Below are 17,601 nucleotides of genomic sequence, written 5' to 3' on the forward strand. Positions count from 1 at the left end.
CATAAAAGAGGAAGGGGAAATTAGTTACGTGACTCAGCCTCAACTTGGCTGAACTCTGTCATTTACAAGCACCCGAGGCTTGGAGTTACCTTGATTCCTTGCAGTACTGTCACTTTTTCCTCCTCGTCCAGACCGAATGACACTTTCCTGGTCGTGCTCTCACGGCCTCCCATGTCCGTTGATATGCACAGCAAACAAGCTGCCGCCGGTGAAATAGGCAGTCTGTTAATTTGAAATTAAAAATATGGTCGTTCTGTAGGAGCGACCGCGTCGTTGGGTTCTATTCGGCGGTCAACTCTTGAAAAGGTCACTTTTTGGTACGGGACAGTATACTCGACGCGCATAGGCTGATAAAATAATGGAAACCCAATAGCATTTTTTCTAGTATCACATGCTCAAAGAGGAACCTGGGAACTGTAGTTTCCCTTCGATGTTTAATCATCCCGTTCGTTGCTTAGTATTATTTTTAATCAGACTGCATTCAAACAAGAGACAAGTGCTTTTTCGAAGGGACATGAAACACAAAATGATTGTTTTCCGGTATACGGCTAAGCATCAGTGAATTGGGAGGAAAAAATGCAGTTCCGCCAACTACCAGTAGAGGTCCTTGTCTTTACAAGAATAAATAGGCTCCAAAAAACAAGAAAATATTAACAAAATTATACATAATTTATATTGTCAGATAAGAAAAAATATTGAGTATGCTATAATTCGTTGAGCAAAATTAAAACTGATCAGTGAAAAGAGAAGAAAATTATTGAATCAAGTATAGATGAGCTATAGAAGCTATATCCACACGCCACACCCAAAATCTAATATAATCTTGCAGGGAGAACATGCATGGATGAATGCTGTGAAATCATCAAAGTTAATTCAATATTGTAACACCTTGGTTTTGAAAACAAACGTTTCAATAGAGTAGACTGCAACATCTGCATCCCAACACAAAATCTACTTAACTGCAGTGGATGTTATTAAATGGGAGAACACAATCAGGAAAAACAAAACATTACAAACACATTTTGTTTTCCCCCAATCACATCTTGGGCAAATCTATGTTTTATGAATGGGGAAAAAAACAGATGTTTCACCCACAACATTCAAAATATATACATTATTTGGTCACAAAAATACCCCTCTATTTTTTCTGTAAAGTGAAACAATTGAATACAACATTTGAGATACATTAAATATAAAATTAATTGGGGGTTATTAGCAGGCTACATCCTTAGTAACCATCAGAGCTGATGACATGTTTGTGAGATCTAAAACAGGCAGTGCCGATGTGATTCTTGCTAGGCTTACAAGTAAGAGATCACTTAGTAAAATAAATAAATATTGCCAATTTAAAAGCCTAGAGACACACAACCATTACATAGGGGAGAGTCCTCCCTGGAATTTGATGTCACCTGTTCCTCTTACTTTAATGAAGGGTCAAGAGTTTCGTCCTTTTCATCCAGACAGGACAAGGCTCATAGGTCTGAAAGGTGAAAGAGGGTTTGAGCTTAAGCACTCAACCCAGATTATACTGAATTGTGGATGCAGTTCAACAAGAACACAGGAAGTATATGAACTCACAAACCCATTCACTTTACAGTTCAAACAGTAGCATTGGTTGGCATTGGCAAAGTACCTAAATACTACTAGTCATATGTTCAGGCTTAATTCTGAGAACAGGGAGCAGTGTCTTAAGATCAGTAGATAGTTACTGCAAAGGCAAGTCAATACTGGTGTGAACAGACATATCTGTTTCTGGGGGGACTATTTTTCAGCAGTAGGAGTTACCACTGGGATCTCTGACTGTCAGTCACAAGCAAGCAGGACACCATGCTAGCATACTAGCTGCAGAGGGATGAGCACTGGCGCTACAGATATGGACCTAGGTAAGAGAATGTGTGTGTGTGTGTGTGTGTGTGTGTGTGTGTGTGTGTGTGTGTGTGTGTACACGTGTCTCACAGTTTCAGTGTGCAACGTCATTCAGGAAAGGTTCCCTCTGATCGCCCAAGATTTGGCCGGACCAGAGAGGCAGACTACAGAGACATAACACTACATGACTCCTATCAGTCTACAGTCACAAGGCAGCAGCAGAAGATCAAAGACATCCCAGCATGGACTAACTAACAAAATAAACAAACAACAGGTAGTACGAACGCAACATCAAATTAAAATTTGACTTATGCAAAGCTTGCATAAACATACAAAAGCTTGCCTGTGACAGGGGAAAGAAAAAAAAAATGTGCATAAATACATCTACAGGCCAAAATAAAAGGATGCAATACTTTAAGGTAGTAGTGGACATCAATCACAATCAGCCTCTTGGCTTGGTATGCATCAGTGGAGCTCTCAATGCTACAGGGAGACATCAGAGTGAGGGCAGACTGCCAAAGAATTCTTGCCCTGGAGCAGCGAGCATCACACACACACACACACACACACACACACACACGCCACGTATACCTGTGTCCCTTTGTCCTCCCCTGTTTCTGCCTCTCCACGAAAAGAGAGGGAGGAGCGCTCTGCTACTCTCCTGATCTCTCTCCTCTCCCTGTCTGTGCTGTGCTGTGCTGCTCAGTCCTTTTGGTTCCCCTCCCTCCTGCCTACTATCGCTCTTTTTTCTCCTCCTCCCCCTCCTCTTCCTCCTCCTCCTCTCTCTTGCTTCTCGCTCTTTCCATGTCCATCACCCGTCGTCTCCTTCTTAGGCATTGATCGCCCTCCAGCGGTCACTGTCGATGCTATTGATGCTGCCCACACCATAGGGCCCGGAGGCCACGTCGTCCAGGTAGGCCCCGGAGCCGTCGATCTGGGTGCTGGAGAAGGAGCTGTGGTCCAGGTCCTTGCGGCCCATCCCTGCCGAGGTGTGGGGCAAGTGCACGTCCGTCTCGTCCGGCTCGTCGATCTGAGACTTGTAGGAGAAGAGGATCTTGGGTTCGGAGCTGAGGGCAGACAAGAGAGGATAGATTGGCAAATTATAAAATAAATGAAATAATTGAAAATAAATTATAAATACATTAATAAAAACACAAGATTAAGACTGACAGACATCAATCCACATGAGATGCACATCGATTAGTCAGTTATAGGCAATGCATTGGAAACGAGACACCAAATATAGCCAGACATTTCTTATATCAAAGTATATTGTTAACATGTAACTGAAACAAATTCCAATACTTCTAGGTTAATAGATGCTGGCTTTCAAGTTTTAATTTGGCAGCTTTGGCTCTGCAGATACAAAAGTCTTGCTTCACAGCGAAGACAGATGTTTGTCTAATGCCAGAGCGATGAGCTATGATCTCGCTCCGATCCAATATCCCTTCATTTATTGCCAGCCCAATCTGCTGACAGACTGCGGTTAGCGATGTCTGCGGGAGGCAGGCGGCCTCGCCCACAACGTACCCGAAGAAGCCTTTGAGGAATGCCACGTAGATGAGCGGAGCAAACACGGAGAAGTAGAGGAACGTCGTCACGTCAACACAGCTGCCCAGAAAAAAGAGAGACAGAATCCAATAAGCCTTCAATAAGACATGAGCTGATTTATAGTAGCAAAACAGAAATAGACGACACGGGAGGGTGGAGGGGGAGAGACAGTCGAGCCGGACAGATTGAAATGTAGGGCCTCAGGTAAAAGTGAAAGTGCTCACACAAAAGATATATTTCTGCCCTGACAAGGTTTAGATGAGCTATGAACCTGCTGTCCTGCTTGCGCTCATAAATACAAACACAAGCGTTTCAAGGTCCACTACTCGCCAGGTCTTATCCAGGATCTATGAGGCACAATTATAGATACAGCGAGCGTAATGACTTACCAGAGGCCTTCAATGATGTCTGCACACAGCAGGGCACTACCAAGCCCCTGGACCAGGTTGAGGGCAGCCAAAATGCCAGCATACACATAGAAACTCTTCTTGGCTGAGTACAAGAGAAAAGGAAAGAGGCTGATGAGGACATTTTAGGCTGGAGCCTCTTGGATGAGTGTCAGCCAACTGATGAGTCAAGATACTGATTTACAAAACTGTCTGTCTACACACACACACACACACACACAATGTATTTTACACTCATACTCACATGGTAGGTATATCCTCTCCCTGATCGAGGTTTTGGGAAGGATGACTATAAGAGAATAAATCTAAGGAACAAAGAAATTAGAATAAGCTTTAAAAGGGGCTTGTACAACCAAGCCTACATACCACCTCAATACTACAAGTGTTAAAAAGGGGCTTGTACAACCAAGCCTACATACCACCTCAATACTACAAGTGTTAAAAAGGGGCTTGTATAACCAAGCCTACATACAAACTCAATACTACTAGTGTTAAAAAGGGGCTTGTATAACCAAGCCTACAGACAAACTCAATACTACTAGTGTTAAAAAGGGGCTTTTATAACCAAGCCTACAGACAAACTCAATACTACTAATGTTTGCTTGACACTGGGTAATTACCAGGAAGAAGAAGCAGGAACTGGCCAACCAAAAGTGACGTCCTCCATGGCCATAAATGTTGAAGTCTTCAGCTGAGAGATGTTCATCTGGATAAAGAATCTCCAAAGTTCCCTATGGGCCAACAAGTTATATACATTTTTACACTTTTTATTGAAACCAATATGTTTATTGATGGCAAGTATTACAGTTGGCAATATTTGGAGGGGGTTAGTCCGAGTGTCTGGCTTTACCTGTGTGATGGAATAACCCAACGCCAGCACCGCAGTGATGGCTAATACACGTTTGATACTTGATTTACTTTCAAGATGACCTGGAAACAAAACAGTAGGCAAAAAATAAATTAAAAAAGTTTGTTTACATATTAGAGTCCACATAATTCTGACAACTTCAACTCTAAAAATATAATCCTTAAAAAAAAACATTCCACTCTAAATGGAAGGACTCCAGACCTACCAAATGCCAGTCCTAATATGATTACACTGAGCTCGATGGCCAGGAGGAAGAAGCGTGTTATCTCCCACAGCACCTGTGAGGAAGCACAGCAAACGCGTCCGCTCAGACAGAGCAGTTCATTTCAACATGTTCTCACTGGACCATGTAGAGATTGCAGCCTGGGTCCTTCACCCACCCTTCCCCACACGTCTGTGCAGTGAGTTTTCAAAAAGCACTAAATGAGGCTAGCCAACAGCATGACAATCTTCCAATGACTCATTCTGCCGTTAAGAACTGTGTAATGCTTGTTCGGATCCAGGCCAGCACAGCCCTGACAGCTCAGCAGATGCGGCGAATAATTTCACAGATGTTTTCAATACGCCGACATGTGGGTGAGCCCCTCCCTTCCAGAACGGCAGAAGGGCAGCCAAACAATCCGCATGTGATGCATTATTGATGACAATTCAAGTGCAATCACCGTTGCCAAAACACCACTCTTGGACAAGTCAGCAAATTGAACTGCAGAAAATAAGCAAGTCAGCACTATGACCAGAGGGGTATTTCACAAAACCTAGATAAGGGATTAAGACGGGATTTTTAGGTTATCCTGGATGAATTTAGCCTTGACTTGGTTTCACAAGAGAGATGGCACATAAGTTACCATGGGGATTTATTCTCTGCACCTAGCCTGGTCCCGACCAGGCTAACAGCCAAGCTAAGTTAATTCTAATAGTCGTCTTATTGGTTCAGCTAGCGGTCATTCACATCAGACCTCTGTGCTAATTTTTAAGGAGCTTTATTCCATTTATAAACTATTTGCTAAATGTATTTGCTCGCAAAACAAAACAGATAGTCTGCCTACTACCATATGGTTATTATTTTAATTGTGATAGCCTTATAATTATTAACATAGGCCTAGGTACTCATTGTTTGCTTATTTTCTTGATAGACGTTTGATGAGTAGCCTACTGTAGTTGTAGGGGCAAGTTTTCGAAGGTATTTTCAACTATAATATTAAGGTATATCATACTATGTGCATATTTGCAGTGGCAAGCGCTTTCTTAATGACGTTGCGTGCCGAGACAAGGAAGCACTCACACGTGGGTGCATACATAAATTTGCATTTAGTTGGTCTACCACACCTACTCCTGCTGTTTTACAGAAATAGCTGTGATTCCCCATTCCACAAAGGACAACTTTACTTCATTGTTAGTCTATATCAAAAGCGGTTGTTCACTTTGTGTGAATGACGCTATTTTCCACGTCTTTTTTATTCCAACTGTGGGCACTTTGGAGCAGAAACGAGAACGCGCACACATCCTGATTTACTTATACCTGGCTTGACATAGTCGCTCCTACTCATCCTGGATTGGCATTAGTGAAACGAGTTGAGCTAGGATGACCAGACAACGCTATGTCAAACCTCGCTTTATCACTTATCTTGGATGTCTTAATTCTGCCTTTGTGAAATACCCCTCAGGGTTTTTCTCTCCCTCACTTTCGGCTCATACACACAGTTGCCAGTGGGTGTTCCCGACGGTAGCTATGCAAATGACTTAAGGTATAACTGTAATTTGATTAGCTGGTGCCGTCTGTTGTTCGCTTGTTCGTAATTTGATTGGCTGGTGCCGTCCGTTGGTGCAGCAACAGCTGAAGTTCTCAACGCGAGCGACGGGAGCAACGCAACGGACCGACAATTCAGTTCGGCAACGGATGACGGTAAAGTGATCGGGATTCGTCTCCAGCACTGCAACGCACGCAACTGTGTGTATGAGCCGTTAGACCAGTAAAACAATGCTGCTCCAGACCCAGTGCTCGTGTGTAGATGCCCTTACCTTGTCAATGATAGTGGCTGCGCTGGACGCGCTCACGGTCATTGACACTATCGCACGGGTGATGCCAACGGCTGCTACTACGAACACCTAGGGGAAAAAACGAGAATCCAAAAGGATTAAAAGGACTCTAGAATGAAATGTTTCGGGAATATTCAAAAGTATCCACAAATGAAGTCCACAGAGTGGATCCTGCTCCCAAACTGATTTAATGGTTGATGTGGTGATAAAATACTGCCATTAAATCAATGTGGGAACAGCATCCACTGTGCCAACTCTATGCTTTTTCCATTTGTCAAATGTTTTGGTCCAGTACCTAGAAATAACTTCTACCTAGATGTGTGTGCCTTTTCTTTTTAACTTCCCCAAAAACTACACGGTACTCAACTCACAAATACTCAGCTGTTGGTCTCTAGTATCTACATCAAATCTACAAAGGAACCAACCTTCGTACAGTGTGTAACAACACGTTGGGGCTGACTGCATGGATGGACACCGACTCACCAGAATGTAGAAGGTGATGAAGATGGGACTGGAGGTGAGGCGGATCTTGGCGCGTGCTGACGGAAGCTTCCAGAGCAGGAACATGAAGAAGGCCACATTAGGGATCAGAAGCAACAGATCCCAAAAGCGCACTCTGTAGGGGGGGGAAGGGGAAATTGTTTCATGTCATCCAGGGACTTTCCACATATTAGTAGACAAAAGCCACCCATTGCGTTTAATATCATGGTGCAGTATGACGTTTAATCACAACGCTACAACACTATTGTTTGTATTGTTTGTGTGTATATGTGTGCTTGTGTGTGTGTGTGTGTGTGTGTAGTGGTTAAGAAGCTGGGCTAGCGTACAGTAGCCTGAAAGTTGTCGGTTCAATTCCCGGCTTCCACCATTGTGCCCTTGAGCAAGGCACATAACCCCAAGTTGCTCCGGGGACAATGTGATCCCTTGTAATATAGCTGACATATGTAAGTCACTTTGGTCAAGAAGTGTCTGCTAAATGTAAATGTAATGTAATGAAATACATGCCTTTGTGTGCGTGTATGTTTATGTGCCTGTGTGTGTCTTTATGTGTGTGTGTCTTCATGTGTGTGTGTGTGTGTTTGTGCGTGTGTTTATGTATGTGGGTGCGTGTGGGTGCATGCGAGTGTGTGTGAGTTTGTACATTTTAATTTCATCAGGCAACCCTTCGCTAAACACCACCATCTGCAGGCCGATTTGTGTAGTCACTAAATGTACACATAAATGCATTTATTGTATGGCCCCCCATGAACGGAATTCCACGAAACTGACCGTGCTTTCAGAGGGTGTCATACTAATCCTACAGGTCAGATTTCATGCAGTTCTGAACACGTCAGCCAAAGATACCGGCGATTACAGAGCCACAGTTTTGCTTTTTCATTTTTAACGCTATATGGCGTAAATCAGTGGTTCTTAAACTAGGGGTCAGGAACCCCGGGGGGAGGGGCAAAATGATTCTTCTAAACATTTTTAGACAAACATGTTTAAGAACTGGGACATTCAGTAGCCATATATGTAGGCATACAATTCAGTGTTTCCATAATGTTCTGTTTATGCCAATCTCTACTTGCGATGACTAGCTCGAAGATGTGTGAGCTTACCAGTGAAAGAACACAATGCAGCCTTCTTCTGCCACAGGAGCGCCAGTTATACATTGATTGACTGCTAGTTATCCATTGGAAAATAATTAATCAGATTGTTAAAGGCTGCCATTAACAGTACTTTTGGTGCTGACAGTCTAGCTATGAGAGAACACATTTAGTTTTTGCCGGTTGGAGGGAAGGGGGTCGCGGGACTTGGCCATTCGGGGGTCCAGTCCAACAGATCAAAACGAAAATCTGTTTCTGTGTCATCCTAGTGGGGCTACATGCCCACCAAGTTTCATGCAGCCCGGTCTTTCAGTGTCCCGGGAATCGTTGACACAAAATTACTGAGGAAAAAAAAATCCAGAAGAAAAAAAAACTCTGACTAAATCTATATGACCGCTATGCTAGCTACAGTCATAATAATATGGCATCTTTTGACAAGAGGGACAGTTAGTGACACCGTAAAGGCACTAAATATCACCCTGTTCTGGGAATTAACAAGTCAGGTGATAAGTAATCAGCTGTGAGAATATTAAAAGGAGAGGGTAAAAAGGGGAAGAAAGACTTTTCACAAGAACGAAATGTAACCGGTACTTTGTTTTACAGTCTCACTGGTTGTAGCATGTTGTGTTGAAGCGTAGCAGCATCACACTATATGGAAATGACAAGGACAGGCCAGTACATTACACACAGTTGGAACAGAATACATGCAGGGCTGGTTGTCCTTTCCTATTCCAACTCCACTTCATGTCAACGCTCCATAGTAGTATGGAGACAAAAAAGCAGTAGTAACCTCAAGTCTAACAGCCCTTGGGTCCATCTTTGTTGATTATATTCACACAGATATAAATGTGCTTATGTTGAATGCATGAATCATCAGGAAGGCCAAGTTTACCTCGAGTTGCCGATGTCTTCATAAAGAACCTGAAGGCATTTGTGCGGTTTGGTGATGTTTGTCTCGGACCCTGAGGGCCAGGTGGGAGCCACTGAGGTGTTCTCAGGGGTTGGGATGAAAGTGACATTGTCATACACGGCAAATCTCACTGCCTCTGCAACGGTGTCCAGCATCATTCACCCAAGGCCTAGACAGAAGAGGTCACTGTGGTGAGCGCTACTCAGCAAAAGGTAGTCAGTCACACAGACCACAACTTCAGGCCACATAGACCACAGGTTGTTTACCACTCAAAATGCAGAGCGAAGCTTTGGTGCCGCCTTTAAAATTCTTAAACTTTGTTAATTATTATGGGCCGTTGGGCCTTAACATTTATTTATTTATGTTTGTAACAAAAGATTTATTTATTTTTGTTGTAACAAAAACGACATTGGAAGCGCACTAAAATACAGGAAAACAAGTAATAAGCAAGCGGTTGTTAGTGTGAGGGCGCACACTCGTGGCACTGCCAGTTAATTTGACTTTTTGCCTACGAGGAAATAATGCAAAACTACATGTCGTGTAGAAAATATATGAAAGGTCAGCAAAAAACAGCACTAAATTCAGCACCGTGACCATCAACGACAGTAACTCTATTATAACCGCAGCAAATATCTCTCTGAATCTATCTGACCATCGACGGACTAGAACTAGCACTAGAAGGCAGAGTAACATAGTATACGTTCGTTGGCCGACGATAAGATAGCTATCTTGAGATTGTAACGCTAAATTAATGTTACATAATCAAATGTAAGCTAACCGCTAATCTATGATAACGTTATCGGTGTATCCAACGTCAGCTAGCTGGTTCTAACATGTGACTGAACATAATGTTACCACTAAAAACAACTGATCATATGTTGGCGTTAGCTTGTTTCAAAGCTAACTGCACAGCTGTAACGTGACTATGTATAACGTTAACCGACATGAATGTTGACCCAAAGCTCTTATTTTACCATGCATGCTGCATTCAAAATAACCTTCACTTGGTGACCAACACGTTAGAAGCTATGCTAGATAACTCTGACATCCCAATCATATTATAAATATTATATATATATATATATATATATATAAATGTTAATGTTACTATCGATACAACATTGACGTATTGTTAACTTAACTTTGTTGTCGGTTGTTGTAACTAACGTTACTCGGTAACGTTAAGGTTCAGTTAGACACCTAGCTAATGAACATTTTGTAATTGTAGCCTAATCTTGTTGGTGGCAGGTATTAAACTTGCTTTCTGTTTTAGTTACTTAGCTGACTAGCTAACGTCATACAGTAAGTCAACGTTAACAATGCTAACGTGGGCTAGCCATCTAACTGGCTAGCTAGATCAAGATAACGCACAGCAAAGTCAGAAACATACTAGCATTAGCTTGTATTGTTTAAAAAACACAATGGGTCACTTACCTTGCAGTCTGATGGACTAAACGGTCCTTGCCTTGTGATGTAGTTCAGGGGCAAATCTTTTCCGCAGCTCTGACAGCCGATGTAAACGCAAGCGACATAGCAGTTTCTTGTTTCTGTTCCGCTGTTTACAGCAGAAATGGACAAAACAAAACGACGATCCAGCAGTGTTCAATAGCTCAATAAATTCCCCAGTCACCTGACTGCCTGAGAAATATCCAGGCACCGCCTTCCTCTTACAACATCAATGTTACAGCCTTGTGTGTGAATACTTGTGCTGTGTGGGTCCAATATACGCAGAATGCTAAAATGGAAAACATACTCTTGGGGAATTCCATACCAAATCACAAAGGCTGCTCAAACCACCTACCAAAACAAACAGATTTTAACATTAGCATTTCTCGTCAAATGGCCTAGCAGCCTGCAGCACATAGCTGCAGCAACGTAGTTGCAAAGGATCATGGTACTTGTAGTGGTACATGTACCACCTTGTAGTGGTAGCCTATAGGCTACTAGTAAATTCAGACAAGCTGTCAACAAAATAGCATTATCAGCCCCAGAGATGGTAAAATTAGGCTACAGACTTTCCATCAAAGATCTTAGAGCAGAGCTATACCTTAGAGCTTGGATCTTTGCTTTCCATACTCAAGTAGAAGTAGAGATAATCCCCACTGCACTGCAACAAGCCTTTAACCCGTTTTAACCCGGTCACAACCGTACAAAAAAATCTTGCTCCTGTGCCTCTAAAACTGTTACTGGATGAATTATCAATAGCCTACATTTCTCCCAATAATAGAAACCTGAAAGGGTCTCAGTTAAATATGTGCAGTGCCAAATTTGTAGTGTAATTTGTCACATGGCCAGAGCTGCTTATGTTTTGGTTGCACCCTGACCAGAAAATGTCCACCCAAAAGCTCCCAAACTAAAGCTTAGAAAAGTATGTTTATGTAAACATAGGACAAAGATTTTTGGTACACATCATCTTTAAGGTGTCTAGTATGGAGGGATGCAATTGAAATATATGAACTTTGTTCAGCGTTCTCATAGCATGAGTGAACATGATGACGTAAACATAATGACGAGTGAACATAATTTCCACTAAATTCCATTCAGAGATGATTTGGGGACATTGTCCCAGGTCTTTACTTTTAAATTTGTATCACATGGCATTTCTCAAAGGCCAGGCCTTTGGAGTATAGGGACCAGGTAACATAGGTGTACTTCATTTAGTGACCTTAACAATACCACTGAGCAAAGGAGACCAATTGCTGGTCCAATGGAAAGGCAATTAATGGCATTGGAAGTATGGCAGTAGACTTGCAGGACAATCTGTTGTGTAATTAATCAATTAATTAAATAAAGAATTATAAAATTAAATAATACAACAATAAACAAACAAACAAACAAAGACAAACAACATTTGTGGTTGCTGTTGTATTGTAGGGTGGTGTTGTTTACACTATAGTCATAATAGTGTGATATAATGCCTTTTCTATATAAAAATCGGCACACTTATAATATAATAGAGAATTGCAGAGGCAATGTTGAGTATTGTATTGTGATACAAAATTAAAAGTAAAGAACAGACCTGGGACAATGTCCCCTTATCATCTCTGACTGGAATTTATTGAAAATTAGATGATTGCACAATGAAATGTGTGAAAATCCTAAAACCGGACTATGTTGTTTCCCCAACGGTCACAATTGTGACCAAGCATAAAACACTGTGTTTGCCCCTTCCTGATTCCTTTTTTTTTTTTGCATGTTTGTCACACTTAAATGTTTCAAACAAAACAAAATTCAAAACAAATTCAAATATTACCGGTAACACAAAATGCAGTTTTTAAATTAAGGTTGTTATTATTAATGGAAAACAAAATCCAAACCTACATGGCCCTGTGTGAAAAAGAGATTGCCCCCTAAACCTAATAACTGGTTGCAACAACTGCAATCAAGCGTTTGCGATAACTTGCAATGAGTCTTTTACAGCGCTGTGGAGGAATTTTGGCCCACTCATCTTTGCAGAATTGTTGTAATTCAGCCACATTGAAGGGTTTTCAAGCATGGACTGCCTTTTTAATGTCTTGCCACAGCATCTCAATATGATTCAGGTCAGGACTTTGACTAGGCCACTCCAAAGTCTTAATTTTGTTTTTCTTCAGTCATTCAGAGGTGGAATTGCTGGTGTGTTTTGGATCATTGTCCTGCAACAGAACCCAAATTCGCTGCAGCTTGAAGTCAAACAGTTGGCCGGACATTCTCCTTTAGGTTTTGTTGTTAGACAGCTGAATTCATGCATTCATTCATTCATTCATTACATTTATCACAGCAAGTCTTCCAGGTCCTGAAGCAGCAAACCAGCACCAGATCATCACACTACCAACACCATATTTTACTGTCGGTATGATGTTCTTTTTCTGAAATGCTGTGTTACTTTTACACCAGATGTAACGGGACACACATCTTTCGAAAATATCAACTTTTGTCTTGTCAGTTCATAGAGTACTTTCCCAAAAGTCTTGGGGATCATCAAGATGTTTCCTGGCAAAAATTCGACTAGCCTTAAATGTTCTTTTTGCTTAGCAGTGGCTTCCGTCCTGGAACTCCATACTGCCATACAGGCCATTTTTGCCCAGTCTCTTTCTTATGGTGGAGTTATGAACACAGGCAAGTGAGGCTTGCAGTTCTTTGGATGTTGTTGTGGGGTCTTTTGTGACCTCTTGAATGAGTTGTCGCTGAGCTCTTAGGGTAATTTTGGTCTGCCGGCCACTCCTGGGAAGGTTGACCACTGTTCCATCTTTTCACCATTTGTGGATTATGGCTCTCACTGTGGTTCCCTGGAGTCCCAAAGCTTTAGAAATGGCTTTAGAACATTTTCCAGGCTGATAGATCTCAATTACTTTCTTTCTCAATTACTTTCCTTCTCTTCAGGAAGTCTAAAGCTAGCACACACACCCATTTTCATCAACGGGACTGAGGTGGAGCGTGTCACCAGTTTCTGGGTGTCCACATCTCTGAGGACCTCTCTTGGACCCTCAACACCTTTACTCTAATGAAGGCTCACCAGCGTCTCTTCTTTCTGAGGAGACTAAAGAAGGTCAACCTGTCTCCTCAGATCCTGAACTTCTACCGCTGCACCATTAAGAGTATCCTCACCAACTTTGTCACAGTTTGGTGCAACTGCTCTGCCTATGACAAAAAAGCACTGCAGAGGGTGGTGAAAACTGCCCAACGCATCACCGGTTTCTCTCTCCTCTCCATCAAGGCCATCCAGGGCAAGCAATGCTTGTTTAAGGTGTGCAGCATCATCAAAGACTGTTCTCACCCCAACCAGACTGTTCAACTCCCCTCCCGTTACAGGTCTATGAACCACAGGTTGTCTCCTGCAGCTGTCATCCTGAACTCTTTGTAACAATATATGCACCACATGTCTATACTTTGTATATCACATTGCACTTTTCTGCTTTTTTGGACTTTTGGTTAGACACAATAGTCTATGTTTAGGTTGGTAAATCAAAATATTTTAACTTATTTTTCAAAAATTACCTCAGGTTAGCAGTTTTCCATATCGTGTAACCATTGTTTTGACACTGCCTCTTAGGTGGCACCCATACAGATGCAAAGTCAATCTCCTTTTTGCATCATATTGTCCCATCGATTTAGATTTAAATCAGCCTTGATCTTGAGAAAGCACACAATGACAAATAAAAATGATTGATAAAGTAAAAAGTTTGTAAATAAATATATAAATAAATAGGCTTACTCCAGTAAAGTACAGATCCCTGAAAATGCTATTTAAGTACAGTAGCCTACTTATGCCTAAGTATTTGTTACTTCCCATCTCTGATCGGCCCTTTATTATCATTGCTGATTATAACACCAAACCATACAATCTATTGTACCAATTTTGTAGCTTACACTCTGTTGTAAGTCTTTACCAAATGTAAGATAAAGTAGGCTAGTGCTAGTTAATTGTAATAAAAATTACAATAAAAGAGGCTTGAGAGTCTGGACAGATCTTTTCTATTTGACCATTTTTATTGATTACATAAATTACATATTCATATTTATGAAATAGATTAAATAAATTGATTTAACCTTAAATATGTATGCTTAAATAAAGTATGTGAGTTAATAAAGTTAACACACAGTAATGCGTGCCTTTGGTTGACCAGACATCATCCTAATAGCCAAATACACCGGCTCAGTGAAGGCAACTTCAAAAGTATGGAGGAGCGTCTTGGTAGTGTCAAGATTACTGACAGAATAAAATGACACGGATTGATTGTTGAAACTGACGTGTATTTGAACTCTACGCAGAGAGGTGGTGCGTTTGAGCTGCGTGGCTTTTGTATTCTCATATGCCCTCAGCAGGTTATCACAGTACATTAGGGACCAGCAGCCCGAACAGCTCTCCAGGGCACTGCCCACCCCACTGCGGGGCAACCCTCCACAACACATGCCCACAATCCAGGAGCAGTTTTCAAGCTCCAGCTCCCAGCAGTGTTCCCCTCCAGCCACCCCGAGTGACTCCCCAAAGGACTGGGAACTCAGGGCCTGCAGGAAGTTGGTAAATCTCTTAGTGTGTGAGGGATAAGGTTGTTTGATGGGGCTGAACATCACCGTCTTCAGGTCTTCGGAGAGGACAAGGCTAGGGTGGACTGTGTCCGGGTCAAAAGTCACCTCTGACGGGTTGAGGAGGTTCCGCAGTGCTCTCTGCGCCGAACCAAGTTCTACCCGGAGCTGAGCATTCTGAAGTTCCAGCTCAGAACAAGCTCCTGCCAAGTTTGGGGAGGTGACCTCTGGATCTTTTATCATTTCTTGCAAAGGAACTCCCACAAGCCTTGTGATCATAGGTTCAACCGTCGAGAGGCCTTGACAGAACTTGGCTCTATCTTGCTCCTCTAAAAGACCACTGACTTGAAGCTGCACGTCTTTCAACTGAGAGAGGAAGTCAGAGACATGTTTGACATGCCTGTCCATGGCCTCTTCTACAGGCTGAAACTGGGCCTCAATCAGCTCTGTTCCAATCATGGTGTACTTCTCAACCATGTCGCTCATCTGTTGAAGCAATCCAGCGATCTTTTCCCGGAGACCATCATGAACAGCTCTGGCCTCTGCCTGTTTCTCTGTCTCTTTGAATAACAGGACCTCGGTAGTGGCCAGTTTGATCCTGAGATTTTCTGCCAGGCCAGACAGTCTGATTCTGCCCTCATTAGTTTCAAGTTTCAAAGCGGGCTCATCTGCGTGACAGGCTGACCTGGGGTCCAGTCCTGCTCCCACTTCGATATCTTCCAGTGGAGCAGAGGGTGACACTTCTAGTTGGGCTATATTTTTCTGACCCTCATCTGATGCAAGATCAGGATGGCTTGTGTAAGAATCACCAGTCTGAATGTCCAGTTTCTTACTACCCTTTTGCTGCTGGGTCATTGGTATAGAATTAGATGCGGCTTCCCCAAGGCCATTTTTGTAGCTTTCTATGATTCTACAAAGCATGAGGTTCTTTGGTAAGGTGCCAAGGCCCTGGAACCCCTTTTTTGCACTCAGAGCAATAGTGCCAGCCACCCTCACGAGACCTGGAAGTCACGGCCCCCTCAAGACAGACTTCACAGAATGTGTGTCCACAGGGTAGGGTCACTGGTTCAGACAGAAGACGTTGGCAAACTGGACAACTTAATTCCTCTTCTAAAGAGTCTTTAACCTCGTAGTGGGACATGGTGTCCTTTTATACTGACAAAGAGGTCTGTGGAATGGAAAAACAGAGAATAACACATGAACCATGTGGCCTGGATTAAAGCATATTCAGGTCTGTTTCTATAACTCAAAATGTGTGTGTACAGTCCTTAATCTATTTACAGAGAAACAGAGCTTAGATTGTCATAAAGGTCATGATTACCTTGATACTTTCAGGAATTAAGAGATGAAGTAGCCTATCTTAACAAATGTACACTATTGAGTAAAGGTAATGTAAAAGTTTGGGGTCACTTTTTTATTTTTTAAGACAATTATTTGACAGAAGCCAGCTTTGAAGTACAAGATTATTTAAAATGAATGAATTAATAATATTGTTAATGCCTTGTTTTGTTATTTCCTTTACACTGAACACAAGAAAAAAAAAATGTATATAGCATATATTAAAAATGATGTATACGATATATATGTATAGTTACAGAGTCAATTAAAATATCACACGGCCTATTTTGTCAATTATTTACCTACAGTGGACCTGTGTAGCATTGAGGACAACTGAAACTGCACCTTAAGTTTCATTTTCTCAGCCTAGGCTGGTTCCATATCTAATCGGACAATTTATACAGTAAATGCCAACCAACAGCTTTCCTAATATTATTTCAGTCACAGTCGTATAGAGAGGACAAATAGCATATATTATTATTATTATAGAGAAGACTTCTTCTATATTCAGTTAAAAATAATTATATTAGTGCCTCGGGAAAACGTGCTCATTGCACAATTAGATAAATTGCACCAGGTCTGAGAAGTAAACTTTTACACGAACGAGGACATGGACGAGGGCTAATGCATTCGAAATCGTATCAAGTTTGAAACTGCACACACGCTTCGAGAAAACGTGGAAAGAATGAAATGGAAATATGTTTTCTCACCCGTCCGCAGGTTCGTGCGTGCGTCTAATAATCTTCACTTCCTGTTGTTCCTCAGGTTGGTCACCTCCTTGTTAACTAAACGATAGATAGCCTGCCATTGCAAAGGGGCATTCTGACACTGGCTGCAACAGGATTGCTTGGAGGACTACGACTAAACAAGCAAGGTCGTAACGCGTATTATCGCTTTGCTGATAATTTGTGCTGTCATTAGATTGCAGCAGCTGTAAGTTATAATGTTAGGTAATCAAAAAGTCATTTTTTTTTTAACTCCGGCATGTTTTCTTAGCATTTACATATATTCAGGTTTCATCCGGTCCCTTTC

At 41.9% G+C, this 17,601-nt stretch overlaps 3 protein-coding genes across 6 annotated transcripts in view; all 3 read right to left on the minus strand.

Annotated features, from left to right (window-relative positions):
• LOC125302572 (MICOS complex subunit mic25a-like) overlaps window positions 1-520 on the minus strand; it is a 52,950-nt gene extending 52,430 nt beyond the window's left edge. For all 3 annotated transcript variants that reach the window (XR_007194926.1, XM_048255833.1, XM_048255832.1), the window contains exon 1: window positions 90-520. Coding sequence is in view for 2 of the 3 variants with exons in the window: in XM_048255833.1 (XP_048111790.1) it covers window positions 90-173 (84 nt within the window). In the remaining variant the exon portion in view is untranslated. The remainder of the gene's footprint in view (window positions 1-89) is intronic.
• Window positions 521-1,020: 500 nt separating this feature from the next.
• Window positions 1,021-11,068, minus strand: tpra1 (transmembrane protein, adipocyte asscociated 1). The gene is made up of 11 exons (XM_048255831.1): window positions 10,660-11,068; window positions 9,208-9,394; window positions 7,213-7,345; window positions 6,712-6,798; window positions 4,898-4,970; window positions 4,675-4,754; window positions 4,445-4,555; window positions 4,069-4,129; window positions 3,807-3,909; window positions 3,397-3,477; window positions 1,021-2,933 (listed from the first exon to the last, which is right to left on the minus strand). The coding sequence occupies exons 2-11, from the start codon at window positions 9,381-9,383 to the stop codon at window positions 2,696-2,698; spliced, it is 1,143 nt and encodes a 380-aa protein (XP_048111788.1). The 5' UTR covers window positions 9,384-9,394; window positions 10,660-11,068; the 3' UTR covers window positions 1,021-2,695.
• A 3,605-nt stretch (window positions 11,069-14,673) lies between these two features.
• On the minus strand, window positions 14,674-17,571 carry trim107 (tripartite motif containing 107). Of its 2 annotated transcripts, none has more exons than XM_048255828.1 (2): window positions 17,280-17,571; window positions 14,674-16,399 (listed from the first exon to the last, which is right to left on the minus strand). In XM_048255828.1, the coding sequence occupies exon 2, from the start codon at window positions 16,150-16,152 to the stop codon at window positions 14,797-14,799; it is 1,356 nt and encodes a 451-aa protein (XP_048111785.1). In that variant the 5' UTR covers window positions 16,153-16,399; window positions 17,280-17,571; the 3' UTR covers window positions 14,674-14,796. The 2 variants fall into 2 exon arrangements, with proteins under 2 accessions (XP_048111785.1, XP_048111787.1); XM_048255830.1 differs by lacking the exon at window positions 17,280-17,571 and adding an exon at window positions 16,553-16,653.
• Between the last annotated feature and the right edge of the window lie 30 nt (window positions 17,572-17,601).

Source organism: Alosa alosa, chromosome 10 (assembly GCF_017589495.1).
Source record: "Alosa alosa isolate M-15738 ecotype Scorff River chromosome 10, AALO_Geno_1.1, whole genome shotgun sequence".
NCBI lineage: Eukaryota > Metazoa > Chordata > Actinopteri > Clupeiformes > Clupeidae > Alosa > Alosa alosa.